This window comes from Pongo abelii, chromosome 6 (assembly GCF_028885655.2).
Source record: "Pongo abelii isolate AG06213 chromosome 6, NHGRI_mPonAbe1-v2.0_pri, whole genome shotgun sequence".
Taxonomy (NCBI): Eukaryota; Metazoa; Chordata; class Mammalia; order Primates; family Hominidae; genus Pongo; species Pongo abelii.
This window is the reverse complement of record NC_071991.2, coordinates 107,920,382-107,946,056: the sequence shown is the minus strand read 5'-3', so window position 1 is coordinate 107,946,056 and position 25,675 is coordinate 107,920,382. Positions and strand designations below refer to the sequence as shown.

The following is a 25,675-nucleotide window of genomic DNA, read 5'->3' as shown; positions in this document are numbered from 1 at the left end:
TTCATAAAGAAAAAGGCTTATAATTGAGCATATTTCTTGGAAGTTGAGAACTTTGTTCTCCAATTATTGTGGCTTAGGTGATAGCAAACATTCAAAAACATACAAAGATATACAAAAATATTCAAAGTTCTACAAGGCACAAAATAGCCTAGAACATTTTATGTGAGCTTTATGTTTAATAGCAAACATACAGGTGCTCTGATCCATAACTCCTTTCATGCTTTGTAGCCCAGAGAATTCATAGTTTAGCACCCTGCCACCCGCCATGTACTAGTAAAACAAAAATGTCCTATATTGAGAAAGAAAAATAGATCTGACTCTAAACAATTCACTGCCCTACATTCATATGAATGCTGGTAGTCTGGGTATTGTAATAAGGGTTTGTAATATAGGTTCATGTAGGCTGAAACAATTTGGGCTTGAATTAGCAAGAATTCCTTATTTGATACTCTTTAAAACTTATTTTATTCTTATTTATATTTAATGAAGAATAATCTATAGCTGTCAAATATGGAATGTAGTATGGCAATTCTTTTAAGAAGTCATTGTATTCTCTTTCTGTAGTACTACTGTTTGTATGAAACTGTTGGAATAATTCATATAAAGGAATATTCAGTTAGAAAAATATGTGATAATAGCAAACTAATCTTTGCTGACTTTGATAAGGTAGCTCTATTATTTTACACCATTGGTCACGTAAAACGAAGGATTCCAATTCAAATTTAACCACATTCTAATGGGTTCTTGTAATGTATTTGTATATAGAAATGTTATTAGTAGATAATTAAAACATAAAAAGGAGGGTTAAAAAGCCAAATGCAAAGTTCATTCAAAAGATACTGTATCATTCTATACTCTGAAGATCAAATAGTTTCATAATCATTGCAGGCAATAAATAATGAGTTAAGTTAACAGAGAAATTATTAAAAAATAAAATTACAAGCTCTATAAAGATGAAAGGAAAAGAAAGCAAATCAGTCAGTTCATATGTCTTGATTAAAGAGTTGTCTTTGTGGCCCCGAAGGCCTAAAAAGTTAAAAATATTATTAACTCTGAAATAGGAGCACAAAGGCAGGTTTCCTGAGCTTCCCACCTAGAAGAGGATAACAAACTTTATTGTAATGACTGTGTAGAATGGTTGCTAAGTTCTTTATTTAAAAAAAAAAAAAAATCAGGAAAAAGAGCTGATTTTCTAGCTGGAGAGTACCTTCTGATTCTTTATGAATTACATGACAGGAAGAGTCAGTGTAGACTCAGCCCATCAGTATGTGCCCCAGCTCTTAAATCTTTCACTCGTAATATTACTCACAGATGGGGAGCAGTCTCCAGGGAAGGAGAGAATGTGTTTTATTTGTTCTGGCTTTTGGGTTTGTGTTTTTGTTTTTGTGTTTTCTTTTGCCTCCCCAATCTATGCAATAAATAGCAAACTTTTTAGACTTCTAAGTATGAAGACATTTTAGTATATTACTTAAACAAAAGTGATTATTTTAACAGGCATCCTGTTAGAACCAGCATTTGAGAAATCCTTAGCGTAGTGAGCAGCCAGTTGAGGGCCCTTAGCAACGGCAGAATAAAGGATATTTCCATGAACTTGATTCATCCTCTATTCTTGCCCTCTAACATTTATTTACTGATGCATTCAGTCTCAGAGGGAAAAAACAAATGGGAGGATTCTTGGATGTATTGCCCTTAATTAATACTCCTAACTTTAATAAATTAGTGTTTGTTTTCTTCTTTTTTAATTTCTGCTTATTTCACTGCTATGACACAATTATTGGTCTTTAAATCTTTATATATTGTATTTATATATGTATATATAAAATATTTTATGTCTATTGTAATTACTTTTTATATGAATCCACATATGATTTACACAAAAGCATAAATATAGTAGCATCATAATGCTTTCTTTGGAAGTGTTGTATGATTGTTTCTCCCTTTTTTTTGTCTATGCTCTTCCCTTTTTTACTTTCTTTTATTCTTATTGAGTTCTTTCATCCTTCACCCATGTCAACAACCCCTTGTGTATCTTCAGTATAATTTTCTTTATGCTAGTGTAATGCTTCCCATATTCACATTCACATTTGCATATAGTGGCTTTTAAACCTTTCCTTTTTACAAAGGATAAATCATATCATGTGCTTTTCTGCTTTTCTATTTGATAATTTTTGAAAAATCTCTGAAGTTAATTGATGGCTCTAATTTGTTCTTTTTATGGGTTATATAGCATTCCATGGTATGGACATACCATCATTTAGTAAACCATCCTGTTTTAAGTATTATCTTTGCATCCAGATTTTTTGCCACTCTGAACAGTGTTATGAAAAACATTATTGTACCTGTGTCCTTACATAGTTATGTTATGGCACTATCCCAGGAGTAGAATTGCTAGATCATAAGGCAAATGAATTTTTAAAATGTTATGGATGCTGCCAGATTGCTTCCAAAAAGATTATAACTCTTCCTATTTCTACCAGCAACGTGAGTGTACATGTTTCCTATACCTATGCCAGTAATATGTTTTAGCTGTTGGCTATAAAGTCATGTTTACTCTGATTTGTATTTTCCTGACTACTAGTGAATTTAAGCAGTTTTTCCTGTCTCATCTGTCACTTGCCTATTTGTATCTTTTATCCATTTTCAATTGGATTGTTTGTCTTTTTAAAAAATAATTTCATTATATATGCAACATCAGTACAACATTTTCCCCCCATAGATACTGTTAATCTGTTGACTTCTGTATTTATGGCACATTTTGCCTTTCAAAAATTTTTAATTTCAAAATACTCAGGTATTTTCATGTTATTTTACAGCATAACTTTTGCTTTTTAAGCTTACTTAAAAAGGCTTTCCCCAATCCTACTTTATACATGTAGCTTCTAGATTCTTTATTTAAAATTGGCAAGAGGATCACTTGAGGCCAGGAGTTGGATGCCAGCCTTGGTAACATAGTGAGACCCTGTCAATACAAAAAAATAAAAAATAAAAGTGAGGCATGGTGGCACATGCCTGCAGTCCTTGCAACTTGGGAGGCTGAGGTGGGAAAATTTTGCAAGCCCAGGAATTTGAGACTACAGCTGCAGTGAGCTATGGTCATGCCACTGCACTCTAGCCTAAGCAACAAAGCGAGACCTTGTCTCTAAAAAAAAAAAAAAAAGAAGAATGCACTGAAATGTATTTTTCCCTATATAACTAGCATACCAGCATATGGAAAAGACCTACAAACTAAATGATGATGATGCAAACACCCAGTAAATTATTTTCAGAGAAGATTTTCTAAACAAATGCAACAATACCAATTATATTAAATATTGATTTTTTTTGAAAAATAAAATTATACTTTTCAAGTTCACTATTTTATTTAAATTGGTTTGCCAGAAGTCATCCATAGAATAATGATATGATTCACTATTTGTATCCATGATAAAGTCCAATTTAACAATAGGTAAACTAATTATGGTATCTACACCTTTAACATTTTATGCAATCTATCATCATTTTAGCAAAAACTAATTTTAAATATATTTTCTTTACAGTGTGGAGTTATCTTTTCTATATTCAGTCAACTTATATAGTGTCTGTAATTATGCTATAATTACAATAGTATTTTCACTATTTTACTAGGTTGATGCAAAAGTAATTGTGGTTTTTGTCATCACTTTTTCAAATGTCAAAAACCTCAATTACTTTTGCACACAAATCTCATCTAATCAGGAGGCTGAGGTGGGAGGATGATTAGAGGCTAGGAGTTCAAGAGTAGCCTGGGCAACATAGCAAGACAGCATCTCTAAAAAATTTTTTTTAATTAGCGGGGCATGGTGGCACACACCTGTAGTCACAGCAAAACATGATTGTGTTTGCATAAAATTTTGAGAACTCTACAAAATGAAACTAGAATAAGAGAGTTTAGCAAGGCTGCAGGATACAAGACCAATAGAGAAAAATCTGCTGCATTGCTATGTAGTACAGTGAAAAACTGAGAGTTACAATTTTAAAATATCTTTTAAAATAACATTAAAACAGTAAATACTTAGATATTAATTTAAGAAAATATGTGCAAGACTGTTATGCTATCAGTCTCACAACAGAACAGAAACATCTTCAAAGACCTTTAAAATTGGAAAGATATGCTATGTTCATTAATCAGAACACTCAGTGTTGTTAAGATGTCATTTCTACCTAAATTGCTCTATAGATTCAGTGCAATCCCAATCAAACTCTCAGCAGGCTCCTTTGCATAGACATGGACAGGGGATTCTAAAATCTGTTTGGAAATGCAGAGGACTTGGAATAGCCAAAGGGGTTTGGAAAGGAGTATAACAAAATTGGGGGGCTCATTGCACCTGATTTCAAGACCTATAAAGCCACAATTATCATGGCAGTATGGTATTGGTATAAACATCAATGGAACAAAATAGAGTCTAGAAAAAGACTCATCCATATAGGGTGATATCGTTTGGCTGTGTTCCCACCCAAATCTCATCTTGAATTGCAACTCCCACAATTCCCACGTGTCATGGGAGGAACCCAGTGGAAAGTGATTGAATTATGGGGGCAGATCTTTCCTGCGCTGTTCTCATGACAGTAAATGAGTCTCATGAGATCTGATGGTTTTAAAAAATGGGAGTTACCCTGCAAAAGCTCTCTTCTCTTATCTGCCGCCATGTGAGACGTGCCTTTCACCTTCCTCCATGTTTGTGAGGCCTCCCGAGCCACGTGGAACTGTAAGTCCAATAAACCTCTTCCTTTTGTAAATTGCCCAGTCTTGGGTGTGTCTTTATCAGCAGCATGAAAATAGACTAATATATAGGGTAAATTAATTTTAACAAAGTTGCCAAGGGTAAGTCAAGGGAGAAAGAATGGTTTTTCAAAAAATGGTACTGGAAAAATTGGATAACCATATGTAAAAAATTGAAATTTGAACCATACCTCAGACTGCATAAAAATTATTATAAATAGCCTAAAAGTATAAAACCAGAAGAAGAAAACACAGAGAAAAACCTTTGTGATTTTTGGGTTAAGCAATAATTTCTTATGAAAAACATGTATTTTAAAAGAAAAATGTTTTAAATAGACTTCATCAGAATTAAAAATGTATATTCTTTGTAGAAAAAAACTGTTAAGAAAAATTTAAAAGCACACAGAATAGGAGAAAATATTTACAAAACATATCTAATACAAAATTTATATCCAGATTATATAAAGAATTCTTACAACTCAGTAATAAGACAAATCACTGAATTTAATTTTTAAAAGTTGAATAGATAATTCACCAAGGAAGATATGCAAATGACAGATAACATGAAAAGATGCTCAAATCATTAGTCATTAGCAAAATGTAAATTAAAACCATTCTATGCCCCTAAAATGGCTAAAATGGAAAGAATGATAATATCAAGTGCTGGTGATATGTGGAACAACGGAAACTCTTACACATTGGTAGTCCCACTGCTTTGGAAAACAGTTCTGTAACCAAACGCAGGTCCCATCCCTCACCCCTTGCAGTATCTAATTAACAATAGTGAGATCGGATAGAAAGTAACTTTACTCCTGAGGTAGCTGAGGGGAGGTATTATAGGCTCCTGCCTTGAGAGTACCACTTCAGTCTTCAGGACAAGAAGGCAGGGGCTTTTAAAGGGGGCTCGACATGAACGACATGTGGGGAGGGGGTGAGGAGGTACAGGATCTTCAGATGTCTTACCTGTCAGGTGGTCTGCTTGACACCAATGTGGGTAGAGTCAGGTTGTAAATTGGGGCTACCCCCTGGTGGAAGAGAGTTCTGGAGGCACCTGGTTTGCTTCAAGGTAGGGTCTCTGGGACTTCTAAGTAAACTCATAGATAAGTTTGCCATGCCTGGTGGAAAGAAGGTAAAGGCTATATTTGCCTTCATTAAGAACTAAGTAGGAGGTGGGGGAAAAGAAAAATTAAAAAAAAAATCATTTTTTCCTTTTAAAAATAGGGTATTTGGCCACAGTTTGACAGTTTAAACATTCACTTACCATGTGAGCCAACCATTTCATTTATAGAAGAGAAATGAAAATGTGTCATACTTATACTGCAATGTTCATAGATGCTTTAGTGTTCGTATTCAGGAATTTGGGGTACTGTGCTCACTATCTGGGTAATGAGATCATTCACATCTCAAACCTCAGCATCATGTAATATACCCATGTAAAAAACCTGCACACGTACCCCCTGAATCTTAAATAAAATTTGAAATTATTTGTGTAAAAAGTCAAAAATTAGAAACAGCTAAAGTATTCATGAACTATTGTTTGATAAATTCTGGTGCATTCATATAATAGTATACTTTTTTTTAAAAAAGTAACAAACTACTTTTGTTTGAACAATGTGAATTGATCTCAAAAGCATTAAAGTAAGAAGCCAGAAATAAAAGAATACGTACTGTATGTTCCCATTTACAGTCATACCTTGTTTTATTGTGCTTCCTTTAATTGTACTTTGTAGATATTACATTTTTTATAAATGTAAGGTTTGTGGCAACCTTGCATCCAGGAAGTCGATTGGCACCATTTTCCCAAAAGAATATGCTTGTTTTGTGTGTCTGTCAGCATTTTTTAGCAAGAAAATATTTTCAAATTAAGGTATGTATTTTTAGATACAATGTTATTGCACACTTAATAAACTACAGTATAATGTAAACATAATATTTGTAAGCACTAGGAAACCAAAAAAGTTGTGTGACTTTCTTTGTTGCAATATTGCTTTATTTATTTATTGAGGTGGTCTGCAACTGAACCGACAATGTATTCAAGGTATGCCTGTATGTAAAATTCTAGAAAAGGCAAAACTGTAGTGACAGAAAGCAGCATAACAGTGGTTGCCTGAAGCCAAGGATGAGGGTGGGGCAGATTTCTCACAGAGGGACATGAAGAAACATTTTTGGGTAACTCAAGTGTTTCATATCTTGATGTAGATAGGGATTATGTGACTGTTGATTTTTAAATTTATTGAGTTGTATAGTTAAGATTGCTGAATTCTGTGTCATGTAAATTATACCCCAATAAGGGAACTCTGTTGTCAATTTAATTTTCTTTTCTTTTTTTTTTTTTTTAAGGTAGTCCATGTTTTTTCTCTGGAAGCTTTTCAGAATTTGAGGTTGGGAGTAGTGAGACTTCAGTGTTCTACAATTTCATTACAACGTATGATAGTTTGATTTTTGCTTGTTATTTGCACTGATTCCAGAATCTGCATTTGTAGTGGTCAAGGGAAAACTTCCCTTTAGCCCTCTGAAAATTGACTGAAAAGTAACTGAAAAAAGGCAGATTAATAGGAGCGAAGGCATACAAAGTGCAGTGGAGGGTTGGGTCATAGAGCAAGTACACCACGCAACGGAGTACAGACCATTTTATACCCTTCTTTTTAGGGGGAAGAGAGATGGGGAAGTGTGGATAATTTTAGGGTGGTAATAGATTATTTTTATGGGAATTCAATGGGGTTGAACATACAATGGCCTGAGACAAGTTGGACCCACAAAGCAGATGATGGTTTGTGACCAGTCTGTTCAGGTATGTTGAGACTTCAGACTTTCTTCCTGCGATATGAGTTCAGTTAATGAAAACTCAGGGAACGGACCAGAGGTAACCATTTTCTTCTGAGCCAGTCTGGACTTCAGGGAGATAAGGGAACGTCAGGGAACAGCTTCATCATGAGCTTTATTTAGGAGAGACAATGGGTTGAGAAACAGGAGGTGGAAGGAGGTCAGAGAGACCTTGAGGCTTCTTCAGTTTAGCACATCAAAGTGCCATATCTTGGGATATCAATTTCTGAGGCCCAGCACATTTATTCATTCATCAATTCTGGAAAATCCTCTACCACTATCTCTTCAAATATTATCTCTTCCTTGTTTCTTTTGATTCTCTTTCTTTGGAACTTTGATTACACCGATGTTACATTTTCTTACAATGCTTCCCATATCTTTCTAATGTCTCTAATATTTTCCATTTCTTTAGCTCTCTGTATTGAATTCTACTCCAGTTCATTACTTCTTTCTTTAACTCATAGTAATTTGCTTTTTAACCCACTTATTTAGTTATATATTTTAATTTTTGGAATTTCTATTTGGTTCTTTTTCAAGTGTCTATCTTTAAAATATTATATTGTTCCTTACTCATGTATTTAATTCCCTTTATACTTTTAAAAATATTTAAATATAGCATGTATATTCATAAATCAAGTATTTGAAGTTTGTGGGAGTCTAATTTTGCTACTTATTGTTTGTCCTGACTCACTAAAGTGGGTATTTCCAAATGAGATTTGTAATTTTGGATTGTGGGTTCCTGTCAGCTGGGATTTATCTATAGAAAACCTGAAAACCACATTTGAGGGATTATTCTCTGCCAGATGCCTGGGGCCAATTAAAGTTGATTCTTAACTTTGTCAGACTACCCAAGTAGTGTGAATTTGAACCTTAGTTTCACTTGACAGCAGAAGGTAGATTCTCAAGAGAGAGTTTTTTTCTCTTTCAGAGGCCAACACTACATAGGAAAGTGTTCCTTTCATTTTTCTTTCCTGATGGTGGATTTTTTTTTTTCTGGTTCTATCTGTTAACAATGATAAAGAGACCTAGTTCTAACTGCTAATCTTTCTGGATCCAGAGCCCCTGACTTCTGGTCCTTCAAGACAATGAAAACCATGGATCTAGTATCCAGGGAGCAGTAAACATCCTCAGGGCAGCCACTACTTTGGAAAATGAGAAAAACTAAGAGAATAATTTAAAAAATAAAGAAATAATACCTTAAATCAATCATGAATTATTAATATAAATGACCTACTTAAGAGTGTGTGTGTGTGTGTACATATATTTGGGAAATACTTTTAATAAGAAAGTCTTCCTTTCTTGTGGTAACAAGAATTACCTAGACAATACTTTTGTATTCACCCAATGACACTCAAAAGGTTCAGAGACTTAAAAACATTGTTTTCAAGGTCAAATCAAATTGGAGGTAAAGATTCTTTATTCCATTTATAAGACCTAGGTAACTTGTCTTGGTAAAGATAGTACTAAAAATGCCTTTTCTTTTAGACAGGTAGTTAGAGTACCATACAGAGCTCATTTTTGACTGTCAAAACCAAAATTATTTGCAAGTCATAGATACATACAACCTTGTAGGCTGACACCTCACTTAACTGTTAAATCACCTAAAAGATTATCTTGTCTTTCTTTTATGTGAATTCAGGAGCAGAAAGCTATTTAAAATTCTTTCTCTAGAGAAATTCTATTAGGAGTATTATATTTCTTTGGCAGTCCTAAAAGGGACCAGCCCAATATTTTAACATCATATTTTTTAAAGCTACTTTGGATTATTCTTTAAAAAGTTAGATTGAAACCCAAGAAACAGAATATGCACTAGGATATAGCATGAATTTTACCAGGGTTCTTCTATAGCTCTAAGAGTTCTTTCAAATCTGTCTGGTATCTAGGAAACCACTCTGTATTAGCATAGCAATATTCAAATATACAAGAGACTAGTAGGTAAAAACACAAATAGATTGTACTTTCACCTACTACTGTCTGCATATTTGAATATGCAGAACACAAATAGTGTTTTTACATGTAAGTTTTAGAGTGTCCCAGAAAGACGTAGGAGCAAAAGAAAAAAGAGATTGATTGTACCATTAAAAATAGTCTATAGTCACAGTGCAACCATGGGGAGAGGAAATTACTGAAGCGTAGTTCAGGTAATTTTAAAAAACTGATGCTAATAGATAGCAGAGGCTGAACACATTCTGACTTATAAAATGAAAGAAAATAATGGACAAAGGAAGACAATAGCAATAATAACTACCACTTACTGGGTTCTGACTATACATCGGAACTATACTCAGTGCTTTACTTAAATTAAAAAGTCTCAACTACAAGAGAATCCACTTATCAAGTGTTTAATATATGCCACTTTTATCTATAGAATAACTTTTTGAGTTAGGTATTGTTACTTGCCCAGTTATGTAACTGAGGAAACTGACACAGAGTTTCATCAACTTGTGCAGATCATGTAAGCTTGAAAATGTTAAGTAAGATACAAAAGCCAAGATAGGCTGGCTCCAGAGACTATGTTGTATAACAATCTTTCCATTATATTTTCATCTAACTACTAACCTTCGTTTCAGCCCAGTTGGGGCAGGAGTCCCTAATCCCTGGGCCACAGACTGGTACTGGTCTGTGGCCTATTAGGAACTGGGTGGCACAGCAGGAGGTGAGCAGCAAGGGAAGCTTCATCTGTATTAACAGCCACTCCCCATTGCTCTCATTACTGCCTGAGCCCCGCCTCCTGCCAAATCAGTGGTGTCATTAAAGTGTCACAGGAGCATGAACCCTGTTGTGAACTGCGCATGTGAGGGATCTAGGTTGCATGCTCCTTATGACACTCTTATACCTGATGATCTGTCACTATCTCCCATCGCCCCCAGAGGGGACCATCTAGTTACAAGAAAACAAGCTCAGGACTCCCACTGATTCTACATTATAGTGAGTTGTATAATTGATTCATTATATATTACAATGTAATAATAATAGAAATAAAGTGCACAATAAATATAATGTGCTTGAATCATGCCAGAACCTTCCCCCACCCACCCTGGTCCATGAAAAAATTGTCTTCCATTAAATCAGTCCCTACTGCCAAAAAGGTTGGGGACTGCTGAGTTAGGGTATGTCTTGTCCCATTTTAAAGATGGGCAAATAGAGGTAGAAACTCTAAGTAACTTGCAAAAGATTACTTGTGAGTAATAGTATTAAAATTAAAACTGGTTTAGTCTGTTTCCAGAACCTATGTACTTTCCACTCTATTATTCTGCCTTTATGGCAGTATTTTTTATTCTTCAAATATTCATTCATTTGGTCATTCATTTAACAAATGTTTACTGAGCACTCTGTGTAGTCTGTTCTGGGCTCTGGGGATACTCTTGTGAACAAATAAGGCAAAGTTCCAAAGACTGCATTCTAGTGGAGGGACATAAAAAAGAAACAAACAAACCCATAAATGTATATCAAGTGTTAGCAGGCTCAGAAAAGAAAAATAAAGCACTGTAAGCAGCTAGAAAATAACAGGATAAAGGCTATATTTAAATTTTTCAGATAAGACGGTCAGTGCAAGGAAACGTGTAACTGTCACTGGTCTTTTATGATGCTGTTGCTTTCTATCACAAGTATCTTGGCTTATATGACATTAAAACTCAATCTTGGTTTCATATCACTCTTCTGGTTTCTGGAATATGCTTGATTTAAAACTCACCATGTCACTGCAGAAATGATTTTATGCTGGTTTTCCTTTGTAATTCTTGAATGGTTATTTGAAGAGACAAAATTGGTAATTGTTTTCTTTCTGAGCATTTATCCAAAATACCCAGCTTAATAAGGTGAACAAATGTTTGGACTGATTTGGAGAGTATGCCTTGCCAACAATTAAGTAAAAGGATATTCTCGTTGTCATTAACATTTCATGTAGAATATTAGTTCTTAGAAGCAATCTAATAATAAAAGCTGTAGTGATGTCAGGAACTAATTGACTGATTTTAATTGAAGAACACTTATATTACAGAGTATATGATGGTAAGATGTGTTCAACTTGTTTTTCACTTTTCTTTAAAAAGCTGAAAACTTTCTTCCCAATAGTAATTAAAAATAAACAGCAGTCATTAACTTACTGTGAGCTTCTAATAGCTACAATATTGCTTCCTTGCATGAATGATTTACTGATTTAAAGTAAGGTAATTCAACACTGAAATTATCTTGAAAATTAAAAACCATCCTAGATAATGAATCGTTTCAGTTTCTGTAGCACCAATTTATGTTTAGTTTTTTTAATGTATCATTCTGCACATATACAACTTGCTAACTAATAAAAATAGTCTCAAAGGGACACCACCTCAAAGAACAGTATGTATGCCAAGCTCAGTTGCTGAACTCTGCAGCCTTGGAGGTGATATTTATTCATTCCTTCATTCAGCCAACACTTACTGAGAAGCTTCTTTAGGCCAGGTGTTTTCCTGAGCTTTTTAGGGGATAAAAGAAAAAAAAAAAAAAGCAGTCTCTGCCCCAAAATAACTTCTTATTGTGGGATTAGGATAATATTTTATTGTAAGCCTGTCTCTTTCATTTAGTTGGTTGTATCATAATTTATTGAACCAATTCTGTGTTGTTGAATATTTAGGTAAATTATTTTTTTTGCTATAAAAAGCCTTGTTTGAACACCCCTTGTAATGAATAAATTTGTCTATATTTCTGATTTTATTTTTCAAATGGATTTCTACAAGTAGAATAACTAAGTCAAAAGGCACAAACATTTTAGTATCTTAAAAATGTACCAAAAATTGGCCTAAAATGGAAATATAGGGAAAAACATTATACCATTGTACATTGCTACAAAAACTGTGTGAGATAGCCTTTTCTTAGTCCATTTCCTTGCCAACATTAAGAATATAGAATGTTTTGCAACATGTGTATCATCGATCTTTAGTCTTCACAATTGTTAAAAAATTTTCATTTTTAGGAATACTTTAGTGCTGGTTAAAAATTTTCAACTGATACTGATAGTTTTTATCTAACAAGAAGTTATTCAGATTATGTTCTTTCCTTTATTTCTTACTTATGCTAAAATTTAGAGTATTAAGAGGGTATGAAAACTGTTGTCTATTGGTTTGAGAAGTTTGACCGAAAAAAATGAAGACTGTAGTTGTGCATGAATCAGTAGGAAAAGCTGAATATTGACTTAAAAGCAAATGTTAAAAAAAAATAGATCTGTATTTTGTTAGGGCTTACTGGATTTCATAAATACATATTTAGAATATTGTGAATTATATTAAATAACACATTATATTTAGTGCCAATACATTTTATCTAAGCACGAAATTCTTACCTATAGAAATATAAAAAGAAAAAAATACTGTGAATAGATTCAAATTGCTGTAACCACATCTTCCTTAAAAATGAAATTATGGAGAAGCTTCATGGTTAACCTGTCTGTAACATCTATATAATATTTTCGCCATTCCTGAGTTTGTATGCTCAGCAGTTTGATCTCTTTTCTACTCATATCTCAGTAGTTACACTGTTTATTTCCAGAACCATAGGACACAAAAACCGGTATGTCAAAGTCCCCCGTGGTCACATCTGGGTTGAAGGTGATCATCATGGACACAGTTTTGACAGTAATTCTTTTGGGCCGGTAAGTCATCTTTTATCTTCTTGTTGATATAATTGGATTTCAAAGGTGAGAACAAAAGTATGTCAGACAGGTTATTCAGGTAACTCAGCCAAGACTGATAATGAATTTTATACTGGAATAGTTTATGTTTGAAAATTTCCTTTTAAGTATCATAGATAAGGTACACTATCAGAGTGTGTATGTAGGTATGTATGTGCACGTGTGTTTCTTAGAAAAAAAAACTCAGACACTTCAACAAAGTACCAAAAAATGCTTTTGGCCAACTGCCTTATTCCAAATTGGAAGATCTTTTTTTCTCCCGTGGGAATACTTTGTAGCTTATATTTTCAGTTGATGTGTAGCAGACATAATGTGTACAAGACCTATAGGCATCAGTTTTCTAAATCATTAGTTTAAAATGCAAGTGTAATATAAATCATATTGGTAAATGTACAGGAAGCAAACTTTACCTCTACCCTCTTAGGGTCCCAGCTGGGCCGGAGAATTAATTTGACATAAGACAGAGTCATAGGAGAAAAGCAAACAAATTTAAAATAAGTTTTAGGTGACGCAGGAGCCCTCATAAAGAAATGAAGACCCAACAGGTGGAAAAACGTACATACTTTTATGTTAGATTGAACAAAGAGACCTAATTGTGGAAAAGTGACTAAATTATGTGGCGAGGCTAAAGGAAGATAATTATTTTAACACATTTTAACAAGGTGTGTTTGTACAGAAGCCCCTCCGCGCCCCCTGCCATGACTTCCCATGGAATAGTGTTTTTTTTTCCTCCTGGTACAGGGAAGGCATCTTTCACATGAAAAATTGTATCTCCTGCTTTCAGGAAGAAAAGGGAAAGATTAGAATGCCCTTTTTGCATCTGCTGTTTGTCAAGTGCCTTTAGCTTAAAGTAATCCTTACGTCAAAGTGGCATATTTTAGAGTGGCATAATCTGTCACCCTTTATCAGTAGAATGTTAGAAGCATTGAGTTTATAGTAGAAATGCAGACATTCCTTATTCCATGCTTGTACTCCATAGAATTGAGACTAAACTGGTATTTTGTGAGTTTTTTCATGTTGAATGTATACAGAAATTCTGTATTTATGAATCCCTGCAATAGCTCATAATATAAAGTGAATCTTTGAGTTAACTGGCACTACACCTGCTTCTCATTATCTAGTGTGTTTAAAAGCTTGGATCTTCACTCATTAGATTTTCCTAAAGGTAGACATATCTATACTTGTTAACATATATATAAGTTGAGCATCCCAATCCAAAAGTCTGAAATCTGAAATGCTCCAAAATTCTTAGATTACTGGGCACCAATATGATACTCAAAGGAAGTGTTCATTGGAGCATTTTGGATTTCAAATTTTGGGATTAGATACGCTCATCCAGTAAGTATAGTGCAAATACTCCAAAATAAAAAAAATCCAAAATTTGAAATACTTCTGGTTTCAAGTATTTTGGATAAGGGATATTCAACTTGTATAAGTTAATATTGAATACCTTTAGATATGTTTGTGAAAAAAATTTTATCCATATAGTTTTTTTCTAAAATTTAATGTTGGTGATCTCTAATAAAACAATTTCTTTCACATAGTATGAGGGCACACTCCTGCTGTCACTAATGGAGCAGCTACTTTGACTCATCTTTGGCTGACAGTACAGTAATAGAGCTAGAGTTGGATAAGCATATATAATTGTGTAGAAGATAACTTTAGCAAACTACTCCTACTTCTTTTTTTTCTAGTTGCAATGATGATAATAAATACTACTAAGGCCTTCTCTTGCCTTTGAGTGGTAATTATTACAAAAATATAATCTAATTTTTGTAAGGTATACTAAAGATGAAATAAACAGATTGGAAATATTTTAGGTCACTTACAGTATAGAAGTGACTCTTGTGACAAAATTTTGTAGCAACTCGCAAGTGAAAAAGATTACCTAAAAGCCATTTTATGTCTCTCTCATCACAGATGTGACTGGGTATGAAATGTTTCCATTGTGTGCGATGTCTCTGTGAAATATCTTTATGCTAACCCTCTTGAGTATATGATCATTGCACAATGATGGAAAATGTCCTATCGTCTCATGATATGGATTTGCCAATTTACGACTTTAGTTTGCATTTCTAGTGCGATAAATATCTTTCATAAGTTTATTTTAAAATTGTGATAATTGTCTGGAAGTGTTGTTCAGTCCGTATTACTACTTGATTTTACTGGATTATATCATAAAGACATGGTGATTCTAATGTGTTGCTTTATAGTTGCTTAGAATATTTTCTAAGCATTTCTCTCAGTAATTTCTTTCTCTGTGAAAGAAATTAGTGTCTTTTCCTTTACAACACCTACTTCTATGTAGATAAATACATTTTCTATTGTAGCCATGATGTTCTTCACCGGCACACAAAATAACTGATTATCGTAGATAGTGAGAAATTTTGCTTGCTTTAAAATGGAAGCACATAAAAAGTAAATTTTGTATTTGTATTTGTATGTATATATAACTGTGATATTTCTTATAGTGATTTTTAACTACTTCACATTGACAGACTCTTCAATTAAAAATGCATGCAGCAATTCTTTCATTTATTATAAATATTAATTTTAGTAATTATATTTGAACTGTTCTCCTAGATAATATGTTCCATTTACTGAAAACACAAATGTGATTCTTTCTATGGCCTCCAGTTAGCTTGTACACTTTCCACTTTGAAGTTTTTCTATCATTTTTATCTAGCTTTAAATTGAGAGCAACTGAGATACTTTCACTGTTCCTGCATAGTGATTTGTGAAATTCTAGTATCTAAAAATAAATCTAAAGTAAATTATTTATTTATTTAGCACCTAAAATATATAATTTATTTCAGCTACTTTGACCAAAGGACATTAGAAGAAAAACTTTTAGCTTACACATTTCAAGGCAAACATAACCTTTCTAAGATGTATAAATGTATTTTGATTTTTAGGTTTGTGATCATAGTGTGGCCTTGTGAACAATTTGTATGCAGGGAATATGAAGCATAACTGAATAATTCAGATGCAGAAACTATTTATGATAGAGTGCCTCTTTCTGAGAATGGAAACTTCGAGTTATACTGAATATGAGTTCTTTTTAGTTCCAAGTCATTTGGAAAAGAGCTAATTCAATCACTTATTTCATTGATACCTTATTAGATAAAATATTAGCCCCCTAGAGTGTTTTGTGAAGGAAATATGCCTAATAGGAGATGATAGTTTTAGCAATAAATGAGCATTAGAACTATTATTTATTAATGAAATGAACTGGTGGTCTGAAAAGTGATGATAAATAGACAACTGTGGAAGATGAATATTAAAATTCCATAGAATTCCTTTTGAAGTTTATGAAGTACAAAAAATTTTTCACTTTTTAAAAACCAGTGAAAAGTAAAGTAGAAAAAGTAAAGTTTATGTTTTTAGAAAAGTGTGGAAAATGAATGTTAAAATTCCATAGAATTCTTTTCGAAGTTTATGAAGTGCAAAAAAATTTTCACTTTTTAAAAACCAGTGAAAAGTAAAGGAGAAAAAGTAAAGTTTATGTTTTTATATCATGCAAAGCTTTTCATTTATGCCTTCAAGACACATTTTTGAGCACCTGTGATTTGCCCACCTTGATTTTGGCTTGTGGAGCCTGATGGGTGGGATGCGTCAGGAGAAATAAGAGTTACATTTAACCAGGCAGAGATTACTAGATTCTATAATATATGTGGGAAATGGACATTTTAAGCAATTTAGTATCTAGTCATACCTGTTTTGATTTTTTTCCCCTATATAATGCTTCTTTGGTAAAACAAAAACAAAAACAAAACAAAACAATAGATTCTTGGAGTTGCAGGAAGGATGAAAGAATGGGACTTTTTATTTTAAGAGCACTTGACAGCCGGGCGTGGTGGCTCATGCCTGTAATCCCAGCTCTTTGGGAGGCCGAGGCGGGTGGATCACCTGAGGTCAGGAGTTCAAGACCAGCCTGACCAGCATGGTGAAATCCCGTCTCTACTAAAAATACAAAAATCAGCCAGGCATGGTGGTGCATGCCTGTAATCCCAGCTACTTGGGAGGCTGAGGCAAGAGAATCACTTGAACCTGGGAGGTGGAGGTTGCAGTGAGCCGAGATTGCACCATTGCACTGGAGCCTGGGAAACAACAGAGAAACTCTGTCAAGAAAGAGAGAGAGAGGGAGAGAGAGAGAGAGAGGAAGGAAGGAAGGACGGACGGACGGACGGACGGACGGACGGACGGAAGGAAGGAAGGAAGGAAGGCACTTGACACTTGACAAAGAGAGGAATTGGGACTGAGTTTTGGGAAATGTTTAAAGTAGTCAGAGATTTTAAGGACAGAGATTCAGGTCATAGATAATAAGAAGTGCACTGAACCTGTGACACGCCTTCTGAATTCTTTTGCCACTATCACTAAGCATTAAAACATACCCTGATGCCTAGAAGGAGCAGGTAAGAGGGTCAATACATGCTACCATTACTAGGGTATAATCCCCACTCTCAAGGAAGGATGGAAGGGAGAGAGACAATCAGTCCTTCACAACACATTGTAGCAAATACCATAGATGGGGGTATGACAGAGCCTCTTCGAGAAGTAGAGCATTTGTGTATGAAAACCCATGAAATCTCCCAGGAGGATTTGGTAGAACAGAGTGTTCTGAAATCAGTTAAAATAACTATTTGGTAAAAATCCTGCATTACATAAAGCGCTCTAGATGCTGTATGTTTTGTGAATGAAGTGATTTATGCCTAGAGTGGTTAATGGGTTTCAGCTGCATTGAAAATATTCTGCCTATACAATACAGAATAATCTTGTGATACACGAGAATGAATTTTCATTGCATTTTTTATTGTCGAATTGTAGTATTTTCCTTTTGTAACTTCTCTAGAGCAGCTAGAATAGCTTTTATTTAAAATCAGCCATTTCAGATTTAAAAAAGGTCATTAGACAGTGTTGACAGGATCCAAATGAAGTATTCTCTTCACAATTTCTTTGAAAAAATAGTGCTTAGACTTTAATTGGTTATATTTTCTTGTTGCTTGTAGTACATGCTTATTCTTTAGAAAATTTTGGTAGGAACTAAAATAATCTGTATTTTATAGAAAAATATTGGTAACAATAGTTTTATGGTTTTTGTTAATAAGTCATAAAGCCTTACCTTGTGGTTTTTCATCAAATGTTTCTCATGGTTCCCATAAACAGTGCTGGAACCTGGCAACCTCACATTCTTTACCTAGATATAATTTTCATTTGACTGGTATAGACAAAGGCATACATCTCATAAAAAGATCAAAGCCACTTAAAGGAGATACCATTATAATGAAAATATTTGTGTAACCAAAGATAACTAAGTCTCAAAAGAGAGCCCATTCTCAGAAGCTGTGTTCAACACCAAGAAATGTCCATGCAGTAAAATGAAACAGAAAGTCCCTCAGGATTACCTTCATTGTTTATTGGATTTGTTGCTGTAATTAAGACATGAAAAAATATATATGATTTTAAAAAGAGAGCTTGGAAACATAATATGGTGGTGAAATAAATAATGTCACCCATCTCCCCAACAGAAGAGGCAATCTTAGCTTCCATTCCTACCAAATCAAATTTTATCTTATGTCTTAATTATTCTGCTAGTGTAGAAATCATTTTCCACATGATTTCATTTTTAGATAGAAGAATGTCAGCAGAATTGTCATTAGACTTCATTGCTATGGCAGATACTGTTCCTTTGGGCCGTTTAGTTACAGAATTAAACACATTCATTTTATTAGAAATATATATTTACTGATAATAGGTCAGGAGCCAAGATTTAGTGAAACATTTGCAGGGGTTATTAATTTAGCAATTTTATAGTGCTTAGAATTTTTTTTAAAGTGAGGTTGAAGACTTTATTTTACTTGTAAGATGTAATTGGTGCCTACATAACTGGGTATACATAGAAAAATAAAATGGAAAATATGAGGCGCCCATAAGACAAAAAAAGTCTAGTATTGAATATACTGAGATTCAAAGTTTGAGGTTAAATTGCCTCATTTACATGGATATATACTTATAAAATATTTGGTGGGTAATTATTTACTCTCCACTTCTTTTAATAAATAGCAAACTATGTAAATAACTTTGTAAACACCAAACTATGTAAATAACATTCTTTTGACTGAGCTGGGAGTCAGCTTTTTTTGGAAATTTTTTATTTTCTGAAAACCTGTTGGGTAATCTTTAAAAAGACTTTGCTCTGTGTCAGTATCTTATTGGTTGTATTTGAAAAAGATCAGTTTGATTTTGAGTAACTTGGGTGATCTTTTTTGTATAATGGAGCCATAAATGGACCCTGTAGTGAATCAAGATAACTACACTTTTAGACATTATTCATAGTAAGACTCATGTGAGTTTTTGGTATATTAAGATTTGTCTAACTTGGTGAATCAAGCAAGCGAAAATGCAGTTTTTTACTATAGTCATCAGAATCAGAGCCATAACGTGTGTTCTATTGATAGGTCATCACAGGCCCCATGACTTTTGCATTAAATAGAAGTTATTTTTGTAATATGACTCCTAAAGAATTCTGCTGCAACTGATATTTCTGTCACTAATGATTTTTCTGAAAAGAATCCTGATCACATTATTTTGCTTCCTAACAACAATATTATCAACCTACAGTACCTACTATATTCAATAAAGAAACAAGGCAAGAAAGCCCTCTCTTACCACTTATATTTGACATTATGCTAAAGGTCATTACCAGTGCAGATTAAGTCAAGAAAGAGAAATAAAAGATGTAGGAATGGGAAATGAAGATTCCAAACTGTTGTTTTTCATAAGTATGGTATTGTCTCCTTAGAAGTCCCAAGAGGAATCTGCAGAACTATTAAGACAATTATGCAAACTTAGTAGTATAATAGCTATTATATACATGATGAAACATGGCTAGATATCATCAAAAAATAGAAAACATACTTTTAAAGAATTTGCCATTTAAAATAGCAGTAAAAAATTCAGGATTGGTTACCTCTGGAAAAGATGAGAATGAATGTTTTTGGGGAGGAGTGAGTATACAAAGGCACCAAGTTACGGTACTTATATCTGAAGCAGAGTGGGAGCATACAGATGTTCATTACATCATGCTTTATACTTTTTACGTCTAAAATATAAAATAATACTTCCTTTTTTTTTTTTTTTTTTGAGATGGAGTCTCTCTCTTTCACCCAGGCTGGAGTACAGTGGCACAATCTCAGCTCACTGCAACCTCCGCCTCCTGGGTTCAAGTGATTTTCCTACCTCAGCCTCCCAAGTAGCTGAGATGACAGGTGCACACCACAGCAGGCTAATTTTTGCATTTTTAGTAGAGACAGGGTTTCACCATGTTGACCAGGCTGGTCTCAAACTCCTGGCCTCAATTGATCCGTCCGCCTCGGCCTCTCAAGGTGCTGGGATTATAGGCATGAGCCACCACGCCTGCTATAATAGACTATTTCTCATAACTGCATAAGTTAAAATATTAAAAGTTGACATCAGTGACTCCAACCTACTTATAAATATTAGATCGTCCCCTAATATATGTGAGGCCTAAGGCAGGCATGGAGGTCTAAATACTACATGTCCAAATATTTAACATTTAACTATAAATTAAGTTAGCAAACTGTTAAATGAAATATGTTACTTTTCCTAACTCGATAAATATACCTCCATATGGCTAAAACCAGCAAACAAAGATGACTGAATTTAAGTATTATTACACATTTGAGTATTCTGTTGAAAGGTCTGTGATGTTTGGAAGAGTAATAAAATTAAAATATACATAAGCGTTAAATTACATATATATTCTAAATGAAAATTCCAAGCTGTTACTTTTCAGTTTTTTTAAATACATTTTAAATTCATTTATACATTTTTTTTCTGGCCTCCATTTCAGCAAAATCACTATGTTGTTATAATCAAGATTTTCACATGCTATGCATTCTATTGACAACAGTGAATGATATGAAGGATTAAAATAATATTTAATTGTATTTAGTATAGATAATTTAAATATATGTTAATGAAAATGTAGATGAAAATAAATGTAAAACATTTAAAAGTAAATTTTTTCAAGTCTTTCGAAAAGATTTTTTGTAAAATATCAAAATGTATCTTTTCAAACCAAAAGTCAAAATATAAATAACTATTAACATAAAATTACATCAAAATTATTTAAATAGAACTGAATTTTTAAGTATTTAAAGAATTAATTACATTTTATTACATATTTTTATAAAAGGAAATCTATTCACAGGTTTGAGGGTTCAATTTCTACGTGCTTGTCAATGTAAAGAGTATCATGCTCCATGCATTTCATACCCTCAACTACATACATATAAATTTAAGTAGTCACAAATGTTTCCTTTGTCACCATGCACAACTGTGGTGAATATTGTGTTTTCCTGAGTACCTCTAGAATTCTAGAATCACAAGTTGAAACATGAAGAGCAGAAAGAACAGGGGCGCTCAGCTACTGGCAAATGATACTGAGTATACAAGAATCTGTGGCCCCTAAGCTGAGAAGGCTTGTTAGGTCATTTAATTTCCTTCTTCTAAGCTAAGTGCTTAGATGGCTAAAATCCTGCCTGTGATCAACTGGTAAAGTTTCATGGCATTTGGAATCAATCCATTGTGCTTTTTGTTTTTTGTTTTTTGTTTTTTTAAGAATATAAAATATATGGAAAAACATATGTCTGGGTCCTTAATGGTGTTAGTTTTTTATGAGTAAATACCTGGTGAATAATCAGAGTTAGAATGTCACACTTTGCTAGTGCTTAATGCCAGATCTTGAATGGCATAGGGACCCATGTGTTCTTTAATAAACTTAATTTTTGTAAAACTTGTGATGTGCAGGTTTCTCAAAAACACAGGCACCAAAAAAGCAGTGCCTCTTGCCGAGGCCTAAGCGCAGTCTGGCTCAAAACAGCTAGTGTAAAGTCATTAGCAGGGCAGTCAAACCCTTTTGATTCTGTCTCCCACCAAATTTTCCAGATCCATCTTACCTGCCTATGCCTTGATCATTCCATAAATTCACCATTTGATTTTGCATTTTTGTATTTTGGCACAGCCTGTCTTTTTTTCTCCCTTTCATTATCTTGTGCCTGCCCACCTTAATCTGGACAATGACTACTTCCAGACCTACTCTAACATGAAGTTTTGCTTCTGACTAAGCCAGTTACCCCACACAGAATTTGCAGTATAATTGCACAGTGATTCTGTGTGTGTAAAGACTGTGAACTTTGCCAAGGCAGCTATGGGAGCTAACTCATCCTTGTATCCCTGTAGCCCAGAAGTGGGAACAGAGTTTAACAGCTGTTTCATGACACAGTTAATGGCCAATTTCTGCACAGTAAAGGTTCATCTAGAACAGGGTTCAGTGAAATATGGCCCTTGAACCAAATCTGGCCCATTCCTATTTCTGTATAAAAGAAGTTATGTTGGAACACAGCCACACTCTGGCTTTCATATTGACTATGGCTGCTTTCCCACTGTAACGGCTGAGTTAAGTACTTGCTTGCGAGAGAGATTTATATCCCACAAATCCTAAAATATTTATTATCTGCTCTTTATTTAAAAAGCTTGCCAACCTCTGATCCTAGTGAATTAGTAATAGATAACTTTAGAAAGATTGGTTTAGGACTGATTATGTCTGGCTGTTAATAGGAAAGTCAGAAATTTGAACATTATTTAGAAGGGACTAAAAAGCAGTTTACATTTTGGAACAGGAGAGTAATAAGTTACGAGAGGTATCCTGGCAAGACTGGTTTGGGAAAATTATGAATGGAAGATTAGATTGGAAATAGGATATAGGTAGAAAATGCAATTATTTGATAATACTGTTAGTTCAAATGGGAGATGATTAGGCATTAGGCAAAGGTGGTAGTAATAAAAATATGAAGTAGATTGACTTATGAGAGTCCTTAGGAACCAATAATTGGTTTGATGTCTGTTAGATTCTGCTGCCTCGTATTAACTCACCACATCTGTCAGAGAAATTCACCAGCTGGAATACTGAACTAACTTCATGCTTATCTCTGATGGGTCAAACCTTAAAATTAAGCATGAGCAGCAGTCTTGGCTACGTGATGAGAATTGTGCTGCCTGCTAATGATTAGATTTGTGTCCCTGACGTTGGGAGTGGCAGTCCAGTCTTGTTCATGACTCCTTAAGCTTATAGGCAAATATTCCATCGAAGTATCAAAGTTCCATTCTGTTACACTTAGCATCCATGTCAATTAACCCCCCACTCATTTCACCAGCCTTTTCTACTCTTTTTGGTAAAGTTCTCGCATGTTTCAAAACGTATAGACAATTCCCAAAATGTAGAGGTTAAAAGAAGGAAACATAGAAGGGCGAATATTTTGGTAAACCCTCTGATAGAGAAGCATGTTTTAAAAATTTCTTTGTCATTATTATTTAAAACATACACAAATATATATTTTTTGAAAATTAAAATATTTTCAATACGTCAACACATTGTGGGAAGTTGTAAATAAATATTTTAATTAAAAATATTTTCAAAAAGAAATGTATCAATTTTTTTGAAGAAATGATATAGAATGTTCACACTACTTTCAAGTTACATTAATCTCCCCTTTAAATGAAGTTACTGTATTAAAATAAGTATATTGATATTGTCAATTTAAATTAGGATATAATCAGTGGAAAGAAAGGGGAAACTATAAGGCTTCACCAAGTTGCGGAATATTGAACTTTTTTGATTACTAAGCCTGATTTTCATAAAAATAATAGTCATTAACTAGGACCTACTTAGACTAACAACTACATTAGGCTGAAGTTTCACTTAGACTTCCAGTGATTTTATTTACAGTTGAAGAGCTTCGACCAAACCATTTTCAAAGCTGCTTAAATCTTCCTTTTTGTGAAATGCATCTGCCTATTCCCCACTGAAGGTTTAAACTCTGTCTGCCTAGTATTTGCTGGGAAGCTGCAGGCAAATGAAACATTCCTCTCAAATTAGCCATGATTATATTTGGGTTGTTCATATAAATTAAGTTTCATTTCACAAAAACCTAATGAGATTATAAATTATGTCATTTCTACAAGTCATTATGGAATTATCTAGACTCTAGTGAAGGAGAAATTCTACTTCACAAAATATTTGGTACGGAGTCTTTTAAAACACTGTATTGCATTCTTCTGTCATTAAAAAAATAAAAACACAAACACAAAAACAAAGCATAGTCTTTCAAACAAAGAAAATATACTGAATAGGAATATTGTACTGAATAGGAATATGTACTGAATAGGAAATGACAATTACCATTAAATTAATGGATTCTTTAAATCTACTAGCATGGTTTCACTGCGCCATTGTTTTTAGATTTAATGCGTTATCCTGCACTGACTGAAAAGTAATAGTATAAAATGAGGAAGGCTATTTTAAAGGTCATTCATCAAAGTGCATGGTACTTAAATAGCTTTTTTGCCCAGATGGGCATTACTGGTTAAACCGTTATATTTTTTCAAGTAGTATTTGTGACTTTTTGAATCCCTTCCAAAATACATGTTGAAATTTAAGTGCCATTGTAACAGTATTACCAGGTCAGATGTTTAAGAGGTCATTAGGCCACGAGGATTCCATCCTCATGGCTGGGATTAATTCCTTATAAAAGGGTGACTTCAGTCCCCTTTTTCCTCTTTGCCCTTCTGCCTCCTGCTATGTGTGGAAAAAGTATTCTCCTCCAGAGGATGCAGTATTCAAGGTGCCATCTTGAAATCAGAATCATCAAACCTGCTGGTTCCTTAATATTGGACTTCCCAGTCTCTAAAGCTGTGAGTCAATATATTTTTTATTATAAATTACCCAATCTGCGGCATTCTGTTATAGCAGCACAAGCAGACTAAGACAGTATTATACTGTTGAGTCACAGTAGTATATTTTATAAAGAACTTTAGGTACATTTTAAAGAGTAAGTTCTGTTGTTATTATAGTCACATAATATTTCTCTGTATTTTAATTTAAAGAAACCAACCATCTTAAGAAGTATTTTTTTAGATGGAAGAACATTATTTAAGCTACTGTTTTATTGCAAGAAAATTTTCCTACTATTATATGTTTGGTATAATAATATTATATTAATGTGAAATTTTATTATATTCTTTTCCACCCTATCAGTACCCCTAACCATCTTACTGCTCATTCTTTTGAAGTTCACTATTCACAATACCTTTTTTTGTCACATCAAAGTAAATTTGGTATTTGATCATAAGATGGATTATGAAGAGGATGCCCCCTTATGGAAAGAATTTAAGAAGGATATGCTTGTGTATATAGAGACTACCCAAAATTGATATATTATTCCCATCCTTTAGGCTCAGGAAGACTGCCCTCTTAATAAAGTTATTTACAACATTCTCTGTTTTTAATTCCTGAAATTCTCCCAAATGGCCGTGAGACTATTACCATGATCCTTTGCCTAATATGTCTGCTTTAATGTGCTTTTGTA

At 33.7% G+C, this 25,675-nt stretch overlaps 1 protein-coding gene across 7 annotated transcripts in view; it reads left to right on the top strand.

Moving 5' to 3' along the window:
* IMMP2L (inner mitochondrial membrane peptidase subunit 2) overlaps positions 1-25,675 on the top strand; it is a 917,762-nt gene that overhangs the window by 689,110 nt on the left and 202,977 nt on the right. For 5 of the 7 annotated variants that reach the window (XM_024249965.2, XM_063726139.1, XM_024249966.2 and 2 more), the window contains one exon: positions 13,085-13,187. The exons of the other annotated variants lie outside the window; for them this stretch is intronic. In XM_024249965.2, the coding sequence (XP_024105733.1) occupies positions 13,085-13,187 (103 nt within the window). The remainder of the gene's footprint in view (positions 1-13,084; positions 13,188-25,675) is intronic. 7 annotated transcript variants of the gene reach the window in all.